Here is a 24,011-nt window from a genome sequence, read left to right as displayed (position 1 = left end):
GGACAAAGCCCCCCCCCACTGTGTGTCTGAAGCGCTGCGGCTCTTCTTCCGGTAGATCGGTATCTTTTGTGCAGGACATCTTCAGGGAAAACGCTGATCCACTTTGCTACCCAAATGTGTTTTGCTTGCTTTGCACAGGTCAGGGTTTTTGTTTCTTTCTTTTAAAGAACCTGAAAAAACGAGTAGCAGTCGTAAGTAGTTCATTAACTCTCATGTGGTTGAAAGCTTCTATGACTTTTATGCAATCTCTGTCTGTTTCCACACGCCGAACTGTTTGCGGAGGTGACGGTGAACTGATCTCAACCTTTAGGATGTAAAAAAAGACTCCCTGCATAGAGATTATGTAAAAAGGAGGAAAGTAAGATCAAAGTGTTTGTTTTAAATGTTTCCACTGAATACGTTTTGGTTTTGTTTCAGGGTAGGGGGCGGGTCACTGGGGCACAGCTTTAATCCACAACATTTGATGGGTTTTTTTTAACCTGTCTGCCAGAAAACACAAATGAGCAGCAGAACATTTAACACTTATATCTTTCCCAACGGTACTTTACTTTAAGTCACATTTTTAAAACTGCGATGATGTGGAAATGATAGATCGGGGGGGGCTAATTAATGACGTGTATTTTTAACTAACAAAACACAGCGTCAAGTTGCTTGTTGGGTGTTTTCTTTTCCCATCTTGGTACAGTTTAAGCTGCCGCGGTTCTTCCTGTAGTGCCATGTAATGGAGTTGAGATGCATTTCTTATTGGCTGCTTCAGGACGTCGCTGTCGTTGCTCCTTCCATGGATTCTGCTGGAAAAAAACAAAACAAAAAAACCTGCTGTGAGTGAATACTCTCCTCTCTACCTGTTCCTCCTCCATTTCTAACAGTTTGTTAGCTGTCTGGTCTAAGCCTGCTTGTCCGTGAACTGGAATGGAAGGTTGTGCCGTAAATCCGACCTGTTTTGAAACACACATGCAGCCTTCTCGGAGAGAAAACATTTTCTTTGTCTGAATATTCCCAGACCATGCTTTCAGCTTTAAATCGCATTAATGGCACGTGGAGAGGTGGGATCAAAAAGGAGCACAGAGACGGACTTCCCCTTCACTTTTAATCTCCTATATTGTGGCACGCTCCCAAAATCAGACCAAATCTTTCTCTCAGGCAACATTAGTCACTTCAGTTTAGCCTACGCAACATCCACTGTCCATTCTTCTCATTGTTCTTCCCTCTCTTTTGGATCATTGTACATGGATCCCACTCGCTCTGCACGGCCTCAAGGCAAAAATCACATATCCCAGAAGAATACCATAATGTGAAGAGAAGCAACGTATCGAGCTAAAAGTCAACGCCTGCCAGTGAGCGATAAACTGGTTTTAAATTTCTCAATTGTTCAAAATGTATCATGAAAGCATGCATGGGCTTATCATTAAAGAGGAAAAAGGCTCAAATCAGACGTCACTGGATTCTTCTGAGTTGCTACATTCAGGATTATAGTCGAACTGAATTAAAATTACAGCGACTTAATCAAACATCGGCCTCTAGTAATGAGTTAAATACGATAAATCGGGGGCAACCAGAATTTCCATCTGCACAAAATGTCCAGCAGTGAGCTGTCTACGTTCAAAGTGTTCTGTTGACACATGATTGGTACCGTCTGCGTGTTTAGGGAACTGATCAAAGGTGGTTTGGAGACGTGGGGAGGGCTCAGGTTAGTTGTATTTTTGTAAAGATTGAACTGCTCTAGTTGGGTAGGGGAAAGGGCATCTCTTTGTAGAAGGCTCAACGGCAGGTAATGCTACTGAATAGAAAAGCTGGAGAAATGGGTTTCTCTGTTTTCATTTCTAACTTTTATTTTGTTTCAAATTATGACCAATAGGGAACCAGAAAAGAACTCCTAACTACACAGTGCCACTTGTTGATTTTGTGTAAATAAGACGAGACCATGTAAATACAATGTTGTATATGAAAAAAATCTTTAAAATAAAAGGGAAAATCATTTGTGAGCAGAAACCTTTTTTTTTTTTTTACTTATGGATGATTCTAATGTGACACAAATGGGGTTTATTTCAAGACTGCTATTTTGAAAATTGTTTTATTTGAAACGCAAACTATAACAGCGAGTGTATATATAATGAAACACAAATTAATGGCAAATGTTCTACCGTGTTATACCCTTGGTTAACTCCTACCTGTGTTATAAAAACCTTTTGTCCTCCGTTGCTTGTTTCTTTCTGGTATCATGGTTTTACGGTGCGTTAGACATGTCTATGAGCTTGATTAAATTAATTGAAGCTTGTCAGTCAAAGCATGGAGACATGGCTTCAGACTGCCTTGCTTTTCCACACTGTAAAAGTGATGTTGGGCAATTTTAGATGGAGCAGCGACTTGATGGGGAAGATGGCATGAGTGCTGTAGCCTTGCAAAAACAAATAAAAAATCACTTGTTTTAATTTTCAGGATTTGACCCTAGCTTGAATCAGCCGCATAAGGTAGCCAAATTAAGCTTGTTGTAATGCAGGACTCAGACTAATATGACGCTGGCGCAAATAAGTATTTCCATGAAATAAAATCCGTAATTGTAGGATTTCTCATGAAACAAACTGTTTACTATTATTATTATTACTTTATAAAATGACATGGACCAGACACAAATACACTCGGATCAATTATAACATTGACGTAAACTGTTTCAGTTGGAAGTTGTACTTTCTGAGGTGTATCATTACCTACTAGAGACCTTCAATAATTGAGAGAGCCCCATTCATTATACATACTTGGATTATTTACCACCGTATGGTTGGTTTGCTTCTTAAAGATTATACTGTTAGTGATATTACTAAACAAACCACCAGGGGGTGCTGCTGCCAAATAATGGATGGCAGTGTTTGTTCACATTCAGATCTAGAAAATAAATAAAATTAATAATGCAACACTGAAATATTATTAGATGTCCTTAAAAACAATTTTATGAATATAAGAAGTTTATGCAACTACAATTATGTGTTGGTATTTCGTGAATAGAAAGGAAACACAGAAAACATTAAGCTACGTCTGCTCCAAGGGGATGCGTTGTCGCTTTAAAAATGCTAATCGCGTTTTTGTAGGGATTTGTCGTGACGTCACATCCTGAGTAGCGCTTCGCCTCCTACTTTTTGTTGTGACCTAAGAGAGAAAATGATCACGCAAAGGTAGCGAGGTCGGGAAAAAGAACGGGAGAAAGAGAACAAATTACAAACAATGGGACTGTAAGAGGCTGCAATTTTATTGTCTACGATGCAAACGGACACGTTTTCACCGTGAACTCGCACGAAGAATTTCGTAAGTAGCCCTTTATCAGACCACCGTTTATCCACAAGTGGTTGCGGAGCAAGTGTATCCAGCCTCGGCGGTGAGGGCGGCGTTTGTTTTGTTGTGCGAGACGCGCTTGTGTGATCGGAGTTATTGGATGGGTTGGTTCCAAACAACCAAACGCGCATTAGCAGATATCTTAAAACAAGCGCTCACTTTTTGAGGCTGCTCACACTAATTTATTCAGGCCTGAAATGTGAGGTAATGTTTTACGACAACTTGATTTGTCTTTCGCCGATAACATTATTTCATCGAATTATTTTTGGCAATTTAAAGAAATTGTTTTTTAGCATCGTGTTCCAGCTGCCTTATAATGTCTGCCCCCCCCCCCCCCTTTCTAACTAGTAATATATATTTAAAAAAAATAAAATAATTAGCTCACTTTGTCAAATTTGAGAAGCTAACAGTCCGTGTGCTAGCTTAATCTAAAAAAAAATAAAACAATAATATCCTCACTAAAGAGGATAATGTTCCAGATTATTTTCAGATAGATCGAAGGCAACATTTTCAGGATTTTTATTCTTAGTTAATATCAAGTATTTCTTCTTGGTGGACACCTAGTTATCTATTACAGTACCTCATTTTACAACTACACATTCCAAAACAGGAATACACTCAACATCTCCTGTTCAGTGATATCAGTTAATACTGAGGGGTTTTAAACCTACAGTAAATGCATTGAATGAAACTATCATACTAATATCTACCCTACTTGCCCCCCCCCCAGGTATGGTACTGTGACCGTCCCTCTCCCTCATCATGCTAAGTTTCCTGCGCAGGACGCTGGGGCGACGCTCCATCCGGAAACATGCAGAGAAAACGCGCTTACGTGAAGCCCAGCGTGCCACGACGCACATCCCCGCCGCCGGGGACGCGAAGTCTGTCATCACCTGCCGTGTGTCTTTATTGGACGGGACGGACGTTAGCGTCGACTTACCGGTAAGAAGGCGTTTTAGAGAATTCCAGGCTGTGTGCTCTGTTGGCCGTGGAGGAGAGATTCGCTGCCGCTGTTATATGTTCAATAATGGCATTGAGGAAAACCCACAAAAAGTCCAGGAGACATTTCTGCGACTACACACCAAAGTGTCCTTGTCCAATCGTGACACTAGATTGGTCTTACGGATGCAAATAATTGTTTCTTCCTCTGGTGAGGTTGTGTTTTTGTTCTCGTTGTTTATAAGTGTGCGTTTGCCCTACACCCATAAATCATTAGTGAATGTTTATTGACAAAATAATTTGGAGATTTAAGATGGAAATGATCCAAGTACATATCAGTTGGATTATAATTATTATTCGTATAAGATTGACATTGCAGTGCGGGAGCGTTTAGCTTTTACCATCATGTACATCCTGGAGGAAAACCACCATTAGTGAAATATTGTTTCTTGAGTGTCTGTCAAGCTAATATCCCCTCTATGACTCTTAATTCTAGTTGTGGGTTTTCGTGATCAAGTAGTAATCCTGAGAAGGGAGGTCTCATGTGAAATTAAATGACGGGGAGGCGAGCGTTCTTGGCGGAGCTTCGCACTCTGAGTGATTGTTGCCAAATGTGTGTTAACAATTACCTGAAATGTTAACTTGCTTACATTAACGCTGGAACGGGAAGAGATAAACCGGTGATGTGTCTTTGTGAGTTGAGCGGTCCCTTTTAAGCCGTGCGTGCGTGCGTGTGTGTGTGTGTGTGCGTGTGTGTGTTGCTGATCACCTGTAAATCCATGATCCTCTCTGGAGAACATGCCTAATCACATGACACGTTGGCCTCACAGCTATGAGCAGAACATCCCTCTCCTTTTCATTCCCCACTCTCTCTTCTTCCTCATAAGTTCTGAAGTTCTGCTGTATATTCTAACGTGTGACACTTTTAGCTTTCTTTAGGTTACGACAGTAACGAGCTCGGCCCTCTCGACTCTCAGCATTCCAGAGATCTCCGTATCTCGTGCAACTCGGTGGTATCTTGAAATCTCGCCATCTGACTAGATGCGTCGTGGGGAAGAGGTGTTGAAGAGTCTTTTCATTAGTTAAAACTCTGAAAGCTTCTATTGAGATTATTTTGTACCTGTTTATTTTTTCTTTGTGATAATATGCTGCAGAAATAAAAAGGTGAAATTGAGACTATAGGTGAATGAATAACCACTCTTACAGTTGAGAGGGGAAACAGAGTGAGTCTTTGTTTCAGCCACACTTATCAATTGGTTAAACAGTCTCAGAGAAAAAGCTCAACTTGGCACAATGCTGCCTTTTGTTGGCAGTCTTCACATTTAAGGATAGCATGTGTTGTAAAAGCGTCCAGGAACTGCAGAGTAGGAACACTGTAGGAACACCGGTTTTTTTTAAAACACAATTTTGGCTTTCAATTAAAGAGATTCTTGGGCAATCCCTTGTGTAGATTGTTTTTCTTTTTAGACAAAGTGGCTGTAATTAAACACCAACAGTCTTATGCTGAAAAGGGCTCTTTCACATGTTTACTGGCCTTCCAACTGTGTGCGCCCCCAGTATGCAAGGCCACCCATGGTCCTCTTATAGGGATCTCTTCATCTTTCTTCCCTCACTCCCTACCCCACAGCCATCCACAAGGCCATCTCCTCCTCTCACTTCCTTCTCTCTCGCTGTAGTTTTGTTTAAAATGATCCAACAGATATCTTTTTTTTTTTAAATCCCCTTTTTTTTAACTTTGTCCATTCTATTTTTGCTGGTTACTGTTGCCGGGGAGTTTGTGTTTAAGCATAAATGCATTTTTGACAGTCGTGCAAAACATATTATTAAGGAAGAGTTGGGTTCTCCTAACAGAATCCACCTGACTGCATCCCTCTTGCAGTAAATCCCCTCAGAAACAATGGACTCTCTACCTCGTTTGCATTGTGACATAGCGTCTGGGAGACGGGGCTATAATACTCACAGAAAGACAGCAAGACCTGCAATCAGCAAAACAATACTGCAGGCAGTGTAACAAGTATTTGGGTGCCCCCCCCCCACAAACACACACAATGGGTCCATTGTGCTCTCTCCCGGGGTACTGTAGGGGTGCTGTATGCCTTGTCAACTATGCCAGCTAGCAAGGGGCCAACCCCCCCCCCCCCCCGAGCTACCCAAGCTGGCCCGTGGGGTGTTTCTCCTCTTAAGACAAGGTTACAAACTGCTGCAAATTGGCATGGCAACTGGAAATGTCCCATTTGATGATGCTCGATACGTTTGATAAGGCTATGAGCTCAGGTATAAAGGAAATGGGGGGGGGGGGGGGGGGGGAGTTCATGCATATTTGGAGACATTTTATAAAGAGTGTTTCAGAGCAGACCTGGGAAGTTGGGTTTTGTTCAGTCTTGGTGTGAGAAGCGTAATGCTTATGAGAAAACGGGGATGGATAGAAATTCTCTGAAGGTAAACATTGTATAAAGTTAGTCGTGCGCTCGATTCAAGTTTAGGTTAGGTTTGGTGTTATGAGCGCAGGAAACACTGCTGAGTACTTTTCTTATTCAACCACAGACAAGATGGAGCACAGCCTCTCTGCAGCTGCCATCTTGCCTTCGCACGCAGCGTCTTATTTTTGTTTCTATCGCGAATGGCTCACTGAGCTTAATCACATGATGCATTCAACCATCCCACTTCCTTCAACTCCATTCTGCGTCTTGGGCACTTCAAGTCCTGTGACTATGGCAACCCTTTGGCTGTGCCTCATGGTGGGGTTTGGAACGCACAGTTTGAGCAAGGCAGTAACTGGTACGGCTTAAGTGCATATTTCAAACATCTGTCAAAAGCGCTATTCCCGATTCATACGAGTGCAGTGAAGCCAGGCGAACTGAACCTTCAAAAGATGATTCTTGTTTTACCGTTTCATTTATGAGGGGAACGTGATCTTTTGGTCTTGTCAATCGCTATCGATCCTGCCTCTGCCCGTAGCGGAAAAATTAACCAATTAATAATAGATCTTCAAATGCATGAATAAATGAGTAAAATGATTTTTAAAAAATATATATTTGCAAATATTTTTGTTAAATCGGGTTTTATCCATTTTAATCCAGTTTCTTGAATTTAAAGATTTAGTGTGGGGGTTTTTTTTGTGTGTGTGTGAATTTGGGCATTTATAAATTATTTTAAGAGCCTTAAATTATAGCGAGAGTGAAGAAGCTTTCTCCGAATTAGGAATCCAAAAAATGGGGAAACATAGACATGATGCTTGTTAGTTTACAGCAAAGGTGTTTCCTTTGTGCCTCTTGGCAAGAACATGAATCTGTCAGAAAGCTTAATCCTGTGTTTGTTTGTTTGTGTTCCCTGGATCAGAAAAAAGCCAAAGGCGAGGAGTTGTTTGTCCAGATCATGTATCATCTGGACATCGTGGAGAAAGACTACTTCGGACTGCGCTTCATGGACTCGGCCCAAGTGCCGGTAAGAATTGATATACTCTCCACTGATCTCACACACACAACCGTCTCTTATTTTGAAGTATCATAGGGTGGGATACACGCATACCAGTATCTGATGTTGGTCCGATATTTGCCTTGTGTATTTGGGGGATCTCACACTTCACCTCCACGCCCATTAACGCTTTAATCCAGGTAGAAATATCAGCAGTTAGAATTATTAGGTAATGTATTGGCAAGAACTCAAATGTAAACACTCCTGTGCTTTGACACAAAGTAATATCGTGCGTTTCAAATTTTGCGATTGCTTAACGTGTTGTTTTTAGTTTTTTTTTTGAAGGCAGGGACTTTTCCCTTCCAGTGAATGGACCAAAGGGATTGATTATGGGTCTCTGAGACGAGCCGTTGTGAGTCATTGATCAACCGGTGACTCTGCCCTTTCCACCCGGTAGTCTGTGAAGGTCATGGGAGGAGAGCGAGCTGGTGGGAGGGAAGCTGCAACAGAGGAACAGGGTGGAATAGTAGCGTGGGGGTTCTAATAAGGAATGTGGGGGAGAGGAGACAAGAGAGAGCTGCGAGTTCTTGTGTTATCTCTTACTCGCACACGCACACACACACACACACACACCACTTCTCCTTGACATTTTTCATGCCTCACAGAGCCTGAACTTCCAAGGAGAGTAATAGTACTGAGCAGAACACTGTTGTGTGTGTGTGTGTGCGTGCGCTTCTGTCCTTCCAGCAGTCTGCTTTTCGTTAACTTCTCTGCCCATTTAGTTTGTGTTCAGTCATTCAGATGATCTTGACTTTTATTTCTTCTGCCAAACTTTGAACGTAGTTATCCTTTTTAACTTTTCTTTTGTTCCAGCATTGGCTTGATGTCACAAAAAGTATCAAAAAGCAAGTGAAAAGTGAGTCCTAACCCTCTTCTGTTTTATTTTTCTTTCAAGCGTGTTAGACATTAGACATCGTTTCCCTAAAGACCTCTCTGACACAGTTTTTGGTGTTTCAGTTGGCCCGCCGTACTGCCTTCACCTGAGAGTGAAGTTTTACTCCTCCGAACCCAACAACCTGCACGAGGAGCTCACCAGGTCAGCTGAGCCGCACACGTCGGCAGGGCTTCTGCTGTCGTTTATTTCATTTCATATCGCAAAGAAACTCCGTGTTGTGTCTTATCCTGGAATATCAGGTATGCAGTACAAGGTTGGGTGTAGTGTGTGTGTGAGCGCAGACATTAAAAGGAGGTGACAGCTGTATCTTTTTAAAACTAACACGTGTTCAGTTCCCAGGGGGGGTTACTTTACTTTACCTCAAGTACAACAGTTTTTTACCAAAAGCATTTTAGGGATGATGTCGGGTTTTCATGCTGCGGATTTGCTTTGGATTGTTATTTCTGCATTGCATTCCATAAAACGGACAAATGTAATCCTTGTTTTCACCCCCCCCCCCCCCCCCCCCCCCCACCCCAGATACCTATTTGTTTTACAGTTAAAGCAAGACATCCTCAGTGGCAAGTAAGTCAGTCCCTTCATATTAATATCTTTGCATGGACAATGTTAACAATTTAGAACCCGGCAGGCTTTCAGAGCTGAAGAACTTCTGTAAAAAGCAGATCTGACGGTGGATATTAAAATAAATAATCAGTAGTCAAGGGCTTGCTGCTGCAGGCGCCCTGAGAAAATGGTGGTAGAAGCTCTTAAAAACAGGCAAGCTTGTTGTAAATTGTGAAGAAATGGCTAAATCCCCTGAACAAGGATCTTAACTCCCAAAGAAAAGCATCCATCATTGGCCCAGCTTAACTTTTTACATGCCTCTAAAAAGCCTTGTTTTTGGCCCAGTCTCTGTAACCTAGCCTGTTATTTCACTCAGCTGTTGCTGCTCCTCCCTCCACACATGTTGTTTGCCGTGTATGCTACATGCTACAGTTAGAGGCTCGTAGGATTACATGGTGAACAGAATAGAATTATTGACAATAATCAGTAAGAGTGCTGGAAATAACTGCAAATGGGAAGAAACAAAGAGGCCTCTGTGACATGTGAGGAATTAATGGCCGTGTTTAAGATGAGTAATTTTCCCTTGACTAACTCGTATCTTTATTTTCAGACTAGAATGTCCCTTTGACACTGCAGTAGAGTTGGCAGCCTTCTCGCTACAGGGTAAGGACCCCAAGCAGATCGTCATTTGCTTTTTTTGTTCTTGTCCTGAGCACTGTAGAGGACCTGTGTAGCAAAATGATTTGGGAACGTGATTCACTCGAGGACTTTCAATCAGCGGGAGCTAATTCCTTTCTCTGAAAGCTACTTTTTGTTGGTCTGCGTGCTAAATCTGTTGTCAGACATTGCTCCCAGCCACGACACTCCCTTTGTCCTGGTGAACCCAGAAAGTAATGTCCCACATCTCAGTGGATTTACGAGGCACATAGATCCATCCCGTTATTGCAGTAACGCGACAAAACAAACGGATACTCTGTGATGTGGAAGTGATTAAAATAACATCAGAAACGGCATGTCAAACGTTTCAGTGCTCTACAAAATGTCAATGCACTTACTTTGGGTGCAGATTTGGTGACAGACTTTTTTTTCGATCTACCTGTTATTTAAATTACAAAATATATAAAGATCTATGTATTTATTGATACATTTATTTCTTAATGATCTTGAATTCAGTTGTAGGAACTTTCTGTTTTACCCATTTAACCATAAAGCAAAATGGAAAACACTTTTTGGGGATATTTAAATTCATGACATTTCTGTTACCACTGCACCTTCTCATCCTATGAGTTTCTTCTTCGTCTAGCTTTTGTTTTAAAGTAGTGACATCTGTGCGACTGCAGGAACATCTTACCTGATCCTTGACAGTATTTGCTCGTCTGAACATTAATTTCTGAAGTTGTACGTATGGCGGCTCCTTTGTAAAAGTGCATGGCCAAGAGCCAATACCTTTTTCAAACCACGCATATTTAGAATTCTCGTATTTAAATATGGAAGAGCTACATAATCGTTGCTTCGGAGAGATGATGTCATTAGAGACGTTTATGGAATGAGATTGCATGCACACACACACACACACAGTCACTCTGGGGTAAATGCCAGCTCATTAGTGCTCCATCCTCTTCAGAGGCCCCATAATCCAGCACCCCGTCTCTCCTCTCTTTCCCTCTGTGCAGTGTTTTCCTTCATCCCCCCCGCCCCCCCCTTTAAGAATTATATTATTGGTCTGCTGGGAAAGGGATGGAATTAGATTACCTTTTCTCTCCTCCATATCCTGAGGCTTTGCTTACAGCTGAACCTGCTAAACCGAAGTCCAAGTTTGTCTGCTCCAGCAAAAGACTGTGAATTAATCAGAAACTCTTTCTGTACCAGAGAATTGAGATTTATAAAAATCTTTTTTAATCTAGTTATTTATGCATTTTCACCCTGCTGGGATCTTCCTTCACTCTCATATTTTATCTTGACAAGATGTATGACCTCTTGTGTGGGATAAGCATCAGTTCTTAAGCTAATGCTACAAATGGCTATGTTTGTGTGTGTGCTTGTTTTTTCAGCCGAGTTGGGTGACTGTGACCCGTTAGACCACAGCATGGAACTGGTGACAGAGTTTCGCTTCATCCCCAACCAGACGGAGGACGTGGAGCTGGCGATATTCAATGCATGGAAGGCGTGCAGGTAAGCATAAATATCCAATCAAAAGAAAATCAATGTTCTCCAGTTTGTAGTCTGTGATGCGAGTGCTTGTGCTGGGACAGTTAGAGATGCAAACTCATAAATATATATATATTTAAATGTTTAATCATGTTTTTTTTTCTCTTCCTTTCCATCGTCTTCAGAGGTCAGACACCAGCCCAAGCTGAAATTAACTACCTGAATAAAGCCAAGTGGCTAGAAATGTATGGGGTGGATATGCACATGGTCAAGGTAACGATACTTGCTCTGTCCAACCAACATTTACTGTCTAACCGAGATCAAAAGTATCCCCTATGAATGTCAGAAAGGAGAATGAAGATGTATTTGAATCAAAGTACTGAATATGAAAAGATTTAAGACATTAACTCCTTGCATGCCACTTATTTTGTCTATTTTTTTTCTATCTTGTCCCCCCCCCCCCCCCCCCCCATGTGCCCTGCAGGCAAGAGATGGTAATGAATACAGTCTGGGTTTGACACCCACTGGAGTTCTGGTGTTTGAAGGAGAAACCAAAATCGGACTCTTTTTCTGGCATGTTAATTATTACTTATACTTTTTTGGAAGAACCTTTTAAATTGGATATAATCTGAATTTTGTTATTGTTTTTTTTTCAATGTTTGTAGGCCCAAGATCACGTGTCTGGATTTTAAGAAGAGTAAACTGACTCTGGTGGTTGTGGAGGATGATGAACAGGTGAGTGCAAACAGATACTCACCGTGTAGTGGAATAATAACAATGCAAAGCCGGGCACATTTTAAAAAGACACAATTATAAAGCGAAGAGGAGGATGGCAGCATGAAAAAGCTGAATAAGAGACGCCAAATATAAAAGGGCTGATGCAACAGTTCAGGAAGATGTGGACACCTAAAGAGCTGCTGCATATGTATTTATGTATTAGGTGTCACTCTTTGATGTTTACAATCTCAGGTAGAAGGTGCAAACCATTACTTTGGATTTACTGAAAATAAATTGGCACAAACAAAAAATATCCTCCTGAAAAACCCTTGTTTTAAAACCCCATTTATGTTGTGTAAATGCCCTCAGAACAATGTTTGTAGTAGTTGTTTTTTTTTTTTAGTATTATTATTATTTGTACTTCGTTTTGTTTGTTTTTCTGTGAATAAAGTAAAAAAAAAAAAAGAAAAACCCTTGTTTGAAGCCCAGAAAGAGGTCTGGTTCAAATCAAATTGGAAAAAAAAGGCTGGTATTGTACTACCCGGAGGCTACTGTATATGAGAGTCTGTTCGTGTCCATCCTAGAGGTCTTTGAGGAGGTTAATAAAGAAGCCTACCCCCCGCTGGTATTTCTGGTATGCACTGTTCTCCTACACACACACAAACACAACCTTATCCCCCTCCCAACTGTGTCCGAAACCGATAAATGCTGCATGTTTGTCCAGTCGCCACAGACAAACTCTGCATGCAAAGTTTCAGCTAGTGGACAGGTGGAATGTCGTGTTAAGAATTAACGATTTGGCTGAGCTTCGTTTGTGTATTTAATGTGCCTGTTGCCGTGGGTTTTGTGGGGGGGGGGGGAGGAAAAAGGAGCCAAATAGATCCAAGATTTGCTTTACAGTTTTACATCAGGATCAACTCTTGTTTTACATTATACATGCTATATGTCTAAATTTGAATTATTTAGATCAATATTCATTTAGATTATTTAGAAACCAGGACACACTTGGACATAAGAAACACCTGAAAAGCCACAAAAATAGGGAAACATGGCCAAAAAGCCAGGCTCACCGGAATGGCTCCATTGTAACTTTCAGTCAGCTGTGGTGCCAGGCAGACTTTCATCTCAGCCAGAACAAGAAATCAGATTAATGAGGCGGCACCTGCACACAGTGCAATACAGTCATTCATTCTTCACATTCTTGTCTGCTTCCACAAGCAAGAACGAACACACGAGCTTTGTTTCAGTGAAAATACATTTGGCCAGGACTGTATAAAGAACGTCTCAACCTGAGAACCTGTTCTAACCTTCCACCTTGCCCCCCCCCCCCCAGGGCAAAGAACAGGAGCACACCTTTGTCTTCAAGATGGACCACCCCAAAGCCTGCAAGCACCTCTGGAAGTGTGCTGTGGAGCACCATGCCTTCTTTAGGCTGAGAGGGCCGGTCCAGACCAACTCTGCAAGCTCTGGATTCATACGCATGGGATCACGCTTCAGATTCAGGTAACGGCCGGACTTACTGGGACGGAAGAGGAAGGAAGGAAGACAAATCGGCATGTGGGTTCTGGGTGGGGGCAAAACCGAGTTCATAGTATCCTCTGTACAAAACAACAGATTCCTTTGTGCAGCTCTCAGATGCTTACATTATTACAAGACAGGCTATGTGTGTGTGTGTGTGTGTGTGTGTGTGTGTGTGTGTGTGTACACATTGCAGCACCAAGCTAGGTCTCTGCAGTGTGTGTTCAAACATTAGCCAGTTGGATAAGCTTTAGCGGCAGTGTTGGTTTAACACAGAGGTTACAGGGTTTGTTAAATGGAAGGCTCTCACTGGAGGAATCTGGGGTTCAGCAGGGTTGTTGCTGCTCCTCTTGTTTTGGGGCAATGAGTTTTATCATGATATAGATTTGTCTTTTATTTATTTATATATATATATTTAACATTTTAGCCTGTTTTAATCGCTTTCATCGACCATCAGAATGTTGTGTTTGCATTTGTTTGTGTGACCAGTGGAAAGACGGAGTATCAGACCACCAAGGCCAGCAAAGCGAGGCGTTCCGCTTCCTTTGAGAGAAGACCCAGTCGACGTTACTCCAGAAGAACCATGCAGAACAGAGGTGAGGTGACACTCATCGGTTACGAGCGTGGCAACATACGGCCTTTTCACGCAACAGATGTACAAATGCAAGTCCACATATGCATAATATTTACTCACAATATGACTCGACGCTATTCTTGCCTGCAGACACTGAATTATCTCAACGGTAATGGACACGTAGAATCCGTACACGACTCTTACTCTGTGTTCTCTGTGTTTTTGCAGGACCGTTCAATAACCACGAGTGAGTCAACCGATGCTTACAGAATGTGATTGTTTCACTGAATGATTAAATAACTTTCATTGACATAGCAACAGTTCCCACATTCCATCGCTTTAAGCGCCGTGACCTGCACACGCTCTGTCTGGAAATATTTGTAAGCCTTGACTGTAACCTCGTCACAGAGGCAGACTTTTGTTATAGTGAAGGCATGATGGTCAGTGGTAGTTTAAATCTGTCATGGGACGGCCGATGAAAAACATTCCTGTGACTTTTCATCTGATTGGGTAGTTCTACTCTTTGACGGTGCAGATCCTTTTGACACAATAAAATGTTTTTAATGTTTAACACTGGGATTAACATGTAGTTTTACCATATTTAAGGGTGGGGGGACAAAATAAAAGAGCAGAAAGGAAAAAGTGTGGTGGAAGATTTCATGTCTGGTTAACATGTCGGACAAACTACCCAAGTCTACGTGTTTTATATTTTTTCAGCCTTCTTTCCTCGGGCAACGGAGTCAGCCCCGGCAAAGAAAACAAGGTGAGCCACAAAACCACTTTGTGTATGTAGACAGTCCGCAGAATCCAAAGGAGGGCAGAAACAAAGTGTTTGAAGTGAGATTAGACTCGATGCTTCTAGTAAGAATCAGCTCACAGGAATTTGTATGATGTCATACAGGTGGAAATAAGAAAGACTTAACCATACCACTTTAAATATTGTTGTTTTACTTGCTGGAATACCTTCCAATCTCATCTTCCTCTGTTCCTCAACCATCTCCACCCTCTCTATCCACCCCCCCCCCCCCCCTTCAGTTTGCTTTCAGTAGAGGCGCTTGGTCAGCCATGCCTGTGGTTAGCCCAGTCGCTGCTTCCACCTGTGGACCAATAGAAATTGAAGCCCTACCCAGAAGTCCTGGAGGAGAAAAGAGGAGGTTTGTACCTAGATAAAAAGGAGTTTGGAGCCCGATTCAAAGCCATTTTGTTTCTTTTAGTTTACAAAGAAGACATAAAATGACACTGAATTTTAATATGCCACTGGTCAGCTTGTTGTATTCAGAGATGATCAGGGCAAACAAGGGCAAGTTAGGAAATGTGTAGGGCGGGCTCTCTGATGCCTGTTGGGTACTAAAAGATGTCGGTGCATAGCGGCATAGGTTTCCCATTGACCCCGTCTTTCTGTGCTCATTGAAGGCAGAAAAGAAAGACGAGGGAAGCAAAGTATTTTGTGTGTCTTTTATTTGTGGCTATGCCCGTTACGTACTTGTCTGCTCATGTTTTTATACTTTCACACTGTTTTGTGAGTATGTACTCTTGATGTGTACGTTGATGTGTACGTTGATGTTTCAGCTTAGAGGGGGGGGTTGCCAGTGAATAAGGTGAAGCTTATTGCTGCGTGTGGCAGATTGTAATTCAATAAAGCTGGACTGCAGATAAGTTTGAAACTTATCTGTAAAGACTTATAGGCTATCATGATTTGATCCGCCTTTCATTACAAAACATATTTTAATACTCAACATTTTCTCAACCAGATTGCAATTTTCTAGAATTTGAGGGCTCTTTTTTTCTGCCATTTTCTTTCTGTATGTTTATATTCCCTGAAAAATCTGTTATCTCTTCTCCTTTTTGTGTGAAGTATGTTTCAATGAAAAAGCAAATGTACATCCAGTGTGGATAAACCTGTAATATTCCCCTGTGTTTCAGTATTAACATGTACTGAGTACAAATTGGTCTTGTCTGGAGGCAGGCCAGGTAGGTACAATCCAGCGCTGAATGTTCTCTCTCTGGTTTGGCCTTAACCAATCATTCGCTGTGCAATGGCAGAATCTCTGACCGTGGCTTGTTGGCAGGGTTTCCTTCGCAATGGATTCATCTCCTCTGATTTGCTGCCAAGCTACTTTCGATGAGCATGAACTTCTCAACCTAATCGGTGCAGAAGGATGGTTTGATGGTTTCTGGCGTCTGGCTTTCTATGATCTCGGCTTTGGGTCTGCGCTGGTCGGTGCACAGTAGTGTGTAGACATCTTTTACTTCATTTATTTTCATGCATTCTGATAACATAAACTCCGTAAACCGACTTTATCCGAGCTATTAGAATTTGTCAATCAGCATTAATCTATGGAGGAACAAAGATCATTCAGGTTTATCCTGTTTCTAGTAAAGTGTATTTCTAGTAAGAGGATTGACACTTGTGTTCAGCACAGCACATTCTTCTTCCTCCAGTGCCTTTTATATATTTAATTTTACTGGTACTGATAACAGCATTGAAGGTTATTGTGTGTTTTATCAGTACCACGTTACACAGAGGTGATCTGAGCTCTCGTTTATGCATCGACCCGTGTTAACGGTTCACATTTTGACCCGGAGGGTACGAGGAGAACGCTCCGAGTGAGGCCGTTCTGACACTAATACCTCTGAGTAATCCCTGATACGCTTCCCTTTCTCCTCCCACCAAACGTTCTTTAAACACAATGCTTCTGTTGATATGTGCATGGAGCCCTACATCCCTCACCAGCTCTCCTGACAGCTCCGAGCATGAGTCGTCTATCGTTTCTCCAGTGTTTCTAAACACGGATGAGATTCGATGCTGTACATGATTAAGCTTGATTCTTTCATTTTTGATTCCCCCGTATTTGAAGATGCTGCGTCTGTATCTTTTCCCTTTTCTCCGACCCTTGCCTCTCCTTCCTGGAAGCTTCAATCACTATTGAGTAGATTTATCATTAGTGAGTCGATAACTGCTAAAACCATTCCCATTGCCTTCAATTCATCACATTTTTATTGTCCATTGCTAAAAGGAGTGTGTGTGGAAAATGTAAAAGGTCAGTCAGAGTTCATTTGCTATCAGTCTACGCAAATATCTTACAGTAGGAAGTAGAACGTGAATGCTCCACTGTGTCTGACTATCCCAGCGGAGCTGTCATAATGAATGAGGGCTTCCAGCTGGAGCCCCCCCCCGCACTGAACGTAAAAACACGAGATTTGACATAAGCCTCAGACCTCACTCACCAGCAGTGTAGAGGAAAGTCACTGACAATCCACAGACATGCAGTCGACTGCACTGAACTCGCACGAGAGCCGATGGAAGACGCACGGTTCAGTATCTTGAGACTCACAGCCTTTACTTATCCTGGCTGTTTTATTTGCATCAGTTAAGATGTAGTTTAAAGATTCTCATGCGTTCAAGAATAAATTACACAAAGCTATATGTAATGAATTACACTAAAGTCCTACTTTAAAAATCTTGTCTAGAATCTTTTGGTGCGAGTTGCTTTAGATTAACTTTATTCTTTATTATCAGCACTACAAACAAAGATTACTTTCAGGCGAACACCTTTATATCCAGTTGCTGCAAATCTTTGCACCTCAGACAACAAAACAATCTTATGTGAATGATGAAATGATGGTTACCGGAAATAGAAAAAGATTGTTTTATTGCTTTCTTTCCTTCTTCCTGCATGCTTCTCTCCACACTATCTGTCCATTTTGTTATTAATAATTTCCCCCCCTTCAGTCTCACGTTTAGTTTATCTACACGCTCTCTCACTCCCCCTCCTCCCTCACCTGTTTGTCACCTTCCCCACCTCCACCTTGTTCTCTCCAGGTCTCCTCCTCCTCCCTCCATCCTCCCTCCTCATGCCTTGCCCAAGCTTCCCACCAGGAGATGGACAGACTGGGGGCGACTGACGTCGGTCTCGGCCTCTGCGTTGTCATGAACTGGACGCCACACTAATAAATGGGACTCGCCCAGCAGTGACTCGTCTGTACGAACCATCTGTTTGAGGTCGTGATTGTGCTACACGGATCGACACATTTGCTTTGAGCACATCGATTCTTTATTAACTGGAACCCCCCCACCCCCGTAGTGTCACGTATTTGATCTGGCAGCGCCCCTCAGAGAGAAGCTTTGTTTGGTTCTTCCTTCAGTGACCGTTCAGGAAGCTTCTTCTTTCCTATCTCATCTCCATTTCCTTCCATTTTGTCTCCCCTCATTCTTCCTGCCCTCTCACCATTTTCCTTTCTCTGTTCTTCGTCTCTTAACTTTGAGTGAAACTGGCTGCCAGCTTTGAGATGGTATCAATGCGAGTCTTCAGGAATGCACCTCCTTTCTCGGCCCTGCATGGAAACAATAAGCCCCACAGTTCCTGGGAGGTTTTATTAAGTCTTGTAATTCTACTGTCTTTTTTTTTTTTTTTTTCACGCATTGCTGTAATTAAGTTTGAATTCCATCAAATGATTTTATGTATTTAATCTGCCCTGCACATTTCATAGAATCTGCTGCTCTGTTTTATGTTTTTTTTCTCATTGTTGGTTGAAATGGTCAAACTATTTCTCATCTGTAGAGACTTGCCTCGGAGATTTGTTAGTTTAGTTTAAAACAAAAAAGCAAGGAAACGGAGTACTTCTGCTCTGGCAAAATCAGTTTCCCCAAATGTTCCAAATCTGGTCTGTGCTTCTTGTTTGTGAAGAAATGCTGGAGGATAGGTGTTTGTCCCTGCTTCCAGTGTTATGCTAGCCTGAACATTTATGGACTTATTAATCAGAAATTAAATTGATACCGACCGTCTCATTTAAGGTCACGCAAGAAAATCAAATAGTCTTGATTCTGTTCAAATGTTCAAAACGTAATCAGAATATAATGTTTGTTTTTGATCTGAATGAAGAGCACTGTAACTTTTTTTGTGAACACAACTGCACTGGCGTTGGGGATGTTTATTATATCTGACCCCAACCATCGAGGTAGTGACGAATGATGTGCAAAAGAAGGTATTAAAAGCTTTCCTGCACCTCAGACTACGCTGTGCAACTGTCTCACGCACAAGCTCAACCAATGAAGATGACTGCTTAGTAAAATGTTTACAACATGACAGATGAACGGATGTATATCTCTCTGAACTGTATGTCGACAATCACGAAACAAATAAAGAGATAATTACTTATTATACACAGATGTATGTTAATCAATAGCTTTTATGTAGCCTTGATGGTTGATGCTATCACACACTTTTCTTTTTTTTTGTTTCCCAGGTGAGGAACAGGCTTAAGATAAGACAGCGATGTTTGTTTGGAAAGACTGTATATGTGTATCTGCTGGCCTTCTCTGTCTTGTGCTTGTATTTCTCGCCCCACACAAGGTTTGAATAGATTTTCACCTTGTCCTTTATGGATCATCTATCATGTAGGGGTGTTTATATACATTTGGTGTGCGAGTCCTCAGGCAAAACGGTTTTCTTTGTCGAGTCTTTGTGTTTCTGTTGTGCTAAAGCTCCCTCTCTCCAGACACTGCAGAGTAATATATATGCTTCTCATGTTGCACTGTGTCTCCAGGCTAGAGTTATGTGAGGTAACTTCTAGGCTGCTGGAAGAAAATCCATGTTTCAAATGTTTTTGCTTCAGGTCATCTGGAATTCAGAGGATATTACACCGCATTACAAAGTTATTGCATTCTTGGAGATACTTTTAGAAAGATGTTTTTCCTTTCAGTGCTTCGTTCCTGTAATCTTGAATAACACACACTATCTGCTTTTATATTTTCTTGTGTTCCTCATAACAAAACATTTTAAAAATGTGGATACAACAGATCAATACTTTCCCAATCCTTGAAGCCTTTTTTTTAATGGAAAATTGTGGTAAAATGTCATCACAGGTCAGTTTTTGACTCGAGTCCATATTTTTTGGGGGAATAATCCAGGTGTGTTATCCTGAATTATTTTGTATTGTGTTAAAATTTTAAACAAAATAATTTCAACCCCTTGTCTTGATCTGCCAATCCCTTTTCTTTCTTCTAGTATGCACGTAGTTGCTGATCTGATGGAGACTTGCGTCGACGATGTCCTCGGTGCTCCTGTAGTTCCCACGGTGAAGGATACAGAAGAGGCGGGACCCAGCAGCGCCTCTGCCACCCCGAGTGTCAGTGGGGACGATCCTCTCGGCCTCAGTGGTGAGGCTACAGAAAATCAGTTTCAGTAATGATGAAAATTCATTTTTGACCAAACTCCGAAATAAGAAAAATATTTAAATCTGCGTATCTTATCTCGTCATGAGAGACTATTTCACCTCCCCCGCTGAAGCATTTTTGTAATATTCTAGAATCATCTAAACTGCGTTAAACCAGTCCCTGAACTGCTTAGATGGCCAATGTTCTAAATAGACATGTGTGTATTATGTAATAACTGAAACAGTAAAACGCCGATGAGTATGCGGACTTGAGTGTAGCATTTTGTCTCCTCAGAAGCAGCGGCCCGGCTGAAACAGCTGGCGTTGGACAGCACTCCTCTTCTTGCTACTCCAAGAAACAACATCAACGTCAACATGGCGCTGAACAATCAGGTTGCTCCTGTTGGAAATGTCTTCTTTCTTTCTTCTAGATGTGTTGAATCTGTTCCAATCAGCAGGCGCTCCTTACTTGACTGCAGTTATGTGTCTTTTGTCTGTTGGATGTTTGTGTCGCATCCCATCCTGCCCACGCAGGAGGATGTGGTGAAGCTCACAGAGAAGTTGGGTCTCAGCAACGCAGGCAGCAGCAGCAGCCCGGTTGTCACTCCACTGCGCGTCCCAGAGGATCTGAAGAGTAACATCCTGAAGGCAGAAGCTGAGGCTGCTGCCCTCAAGGTGAGGAAATTAAAAGTCACAACCACTGAGTAGAAATACAACTTTCATGTATTTTGAAAGGACTTCTCAGGAGTTCTAAATTTGACACCTCTTGAATGGAATATAAATTAAAGTCTGCATGAGCAGTGGCTTTAGGCGTCTGCCCTTCCCTGTCTCACTGGGACACAGCCATGCCGTGTTATTCTCAATCGCTGTCTGTTTATTCACTCCTCCTTCCATCGCCTTCTGCAGGGACCTTTGGAAGAACCTGTCATTATGGTTGGAGATAAAAACTGTAACTTGCAGGACTCGTCTGCCAGGTACAACCACACACTGTCATTCGTCATTATGTAGGAATAATAAAATAAAATCATCCTTAAACTAAAAGTTCATCACTGTCTTGCACCCGAGTCATTGGCTTAGGATATGAGGGGTGAATTAGTTTCACTACATAAATAGATAAACTGAAATATAAAATCTCTTTTATCTGCTTTGTTTTTTTAACGGGGAAGTCCTAATCAGATAGATTTGAACTTATCTCGTAAATCATTGTTTTTAAATAGTTCGTGCAAAAAAAAATCCACATTACAAGTAGAAATAACAAACACCAGAAACTGAAAGCGTTACTGTTTCCAGGTTAAAGGTGCGTACCGGGCGAATGGGCAGTAACTCGTCCCTGTCCGTTAGTCGTCCCGACGTCCAAGAGCCTTGGGATCTGCTCAATCCAGCATCACAGGGATTATCGGCAGGGACCAGGTTAGTCTGATCTCATTGTTCACACCTCGGCTGCTTGATGAAAACCAGGGAGAGAAGCTAGAATAAGGGACCAGGTGAGACTTAGGAGTCTTTGCAAATTTATTTTGATGAAGGGGGGTCTCGGTGTGTTAAGTCACACGACTCTTCTTCCGCCTGGATACTGCTGAATTCCTTATAAGACGTGTTTATAAGAGGATGACGTATACAAATACAGATATTTCCAGAGGCTTGGGCTATATTTCTGTCAATGTCCAAATTACAACTTGTGTACACTAAACAAGAAATCTGAAACGTTTCCCTTTGTTCATGTCTTTGTCTTGATCTGTTCATCAGCGCTGAGAAGCTATCTGAAGATTTAAACGCAAAGATAGCGTCTGAGTCCGCCAGCGAAGCCATCGCGCCAACGGTAACGTGGTTATCAATGGTTACCAACTTATTCTTGTGCTTTTTGTGTTACCATGTAAATAATAGTCACACATATACAGTGTTGAATGTTATTTTATAAATTACATGTAGAAAACAGCCGGAACGTAGGTTCCTGTAGGTTTCTTTGTGCGTGTGTTAAAGTGTGTGTGTGTGTGTGTGTGTGTGTGTGTGTGTGTGTGTGTGTGTGTGTGTGTGTGTGTGTCATTATGCAGGTGAAAGCAGAAGACGGTGACCTGCAGAACTCCGTCCCTCTTTCTGACAACCTGATCGATTTCACGGACCCAGCACCAGTGGTAAGTGTCCGTCTATCCGTGTGAACAACTTCTGAATGATGTTTGATGCATAATAATCTCTAATACTAACCCCTAGTGTATAAATGCAGTATTGCTACACTGTTGTTTCTGAATGAAAGTACTCTGTGATCTACGGAGGAAATCCTGCATCAGTGATCTGTGGACAAACATGGAGTTGTACCCTCAGTACCCTGTACCCTGTTTTCCAGCTACCACCAGTGCAGCAGCCCAAACCTGTCGTCACACCCCGCTGGATCATTCCTACGACGGCTGTGAGTGGGACGGCCTTTGGTTTCACTTCTCTCCTTGTTCACCTGTCCCACCTGGGTTTACAGTTAGTCTGAGGATTCTCAGGTGTATCTGATAATTAGGGATGGAAATGCTCCTTGAATCTGCACACAAATTCCCTCTTAAACTTCTATTACCTCCGCCGAGGAGGTTATGTTTTTTGCCTGCGTTGGTTTATCTGTCTTTTAGCGAGATAACTCAGAAAGTGTTGGGAATCTTAATGAGAACAGTTGATTACATTTTGGTGATCACTTTTTGGATCACTTTTAATAATATCTCTCTTCCGTAAGGGAGGTTCTGTTTTTGCTGGCCTTTACCAAGCCGCTGTGGAATTAGTAGTGGACAAACTGATTTGTTGCATCATCAAAAGCTCTGGATCTAGATCTGGAAGAATCCTCCATTACATTTTGTGAATAACTTCTAAACTAATAATGATATCAATGTGAAACCAACTTCAAAATGTTTGTTTTCATGCTTAAGGAATCAAAAAATATAGATTATTTTTGGTGTAAATGACAATATAGGGGAGACTGAGGTGATCGGAGGAGGTCTGCTGTCTGCATATTATTTAATTGAAGACAGTTAGCACCAATGAGTAGCATCGCTCCTCCTAACTCATTGTGTGCATAGCTTGCAATGGTAATAAAGGCTTTCTGATGGCTGCTAATAACTGTGGGACATAAGGCTCTCTAGAGACTGATCTCCCTTTTCCCTCACCCCCTCCTAATGCAGCCTCCTGGCGTCTTTACTAACGGCCTGCTCGACCTTGACCCTCATACTAAGGTCAACAGTCTCCTCCCTGCAGACGGGGCTTCAGCTCTCTCCCACCTCGCTCCCACCCGTAACACCACATCCAACAGGTAAGAGACCCCAGAGCGCCTCGAGCCTGTATTAAATGCAGGTTTGGTGACCCCTGCTGGTCGAGCAGGAAAGCGCCTCCTTCACCTTTTTAGTGCATGCCTGGCCTGAGTCGTTCCTTATCTCTGCTTGCTTTGACACATCGATAATATTATCATTCATATTAGCACACAGCAGTAGAAGATTTATTTCATTCATGACAAACATACTCCTAACCTTTCTGTCAACATGAAAGTGAACGGTTAGTTAAGGAGCCTCCATCTCTCCTGTGTCTTGCAGCACTGTGGATCAGCAGCCGGCCCCGGAGGTCGGAGCCAAACCAAAAGGTCTCCTGACCACTGAGCTCTGACGGAGAACCCGAGGAGCAGCCATCACAGCTGTAGTCTCTCCGACTGCTGTCCCAATGAGATGGGCCATTTGTGTCGAGCTGTGAGGGAAGTGAAAC

At 42.1% G+C, this 24,011-nt stretch overlaps 1 protein-coding gene across 1 annotated transcript; it reads left to right on the top strand.

Moving 5' to 3' along the window:
• The first annotated feature begins 4,089 nt into the window (after nt 1-4,089).
• Nucleotides 4,090-23,915, top strand: epb41l5 (erythrocyte membrane protein band 4.1 like 5). The gene is made up of 25 exons (XM_068746691.1): nt 4,090-4,269; nt 7,606-7,710; nt 8,554-8,596; nt 8,698-8,776; nt 9,155-9,199; nt 9,789-9,841; nt 11,230-11,350; nt 11,512-11,599; nt 11,811-11,899; nt 11,992-12,061; nt 13,377-13,546; nt 14,051-14,157; nt 14,364-14,382; nt 14,853-14,898; nt 15,171-15,289; nt 20,144-20,295; nt 20,587-20,684; nt 20,826-20,966; nt 21,198-21,265; nt 21,582-21,701; nt 22,035-22,107; nt 22,340-22,420; nt 22,630-22,692; nt 23,441-23,568; nt 23,846-23,915. The coding sequence occupies exons 1-25, from the start codon at nt 4,090-4,092 to the stop codon at nt 23,913-23,915; spliced, it is 2,328 nt and encodes a 775-aa protein (XP_068602792.1).
• Nucleotides 23,916-24,011: the final 96 nt, after the last annotated feature.

This window comes from Brachionichthys hirsutus, chromosome 12 (genome assembly GCF_040956055.1).
Source record: "Brachionichthys hirsutus isolate HB-005 chromosome 12, CSIRO-AGI_Bhir_v1, whole genome shotgun sequence".
Classification (NCBI taxonomy): domain Eukaryota; kingdom Metazoa; phylum Chordata; class Actinopteri; order Lophiiformes; family Brachionichthyidae; genus Brachionichthys; species Brachionichthys hirsutus.
The sequence above is the reverse complement of the archived record's forward strand: the minus strand, read 5'-3'. Positions and strand labels throughout refer to the sequence as shown.

What these genes read in the sequence shown, in the direction of transcription:
- epb41l5 (XM_068746691.1), top strand. Translation starts at nt 4,090, where the DNA reads ATGCTAAGTTTCCTGCGCAGGACGCTGGGGCGACGCTCCATCCGGAAA. An exon ending in TTGTGGAGGATGATGAACAG is followed by an intron (nt 12,062 to 13,376) that starts GTGAGTGCAAAC and finishes CCCCCCCCCCAG; the next exon opens with GGCAAAGAACAGGAGCACAC. An exon ending in ACATGGCGCTGAACAATCAG is followed by an intron (nt 20,685 to 20,825) that starts GTTGCTCCTGTT and finishes CTGCCCACGCAG; the next exon opens with GAGGATGTGGTGAAGCTCAC.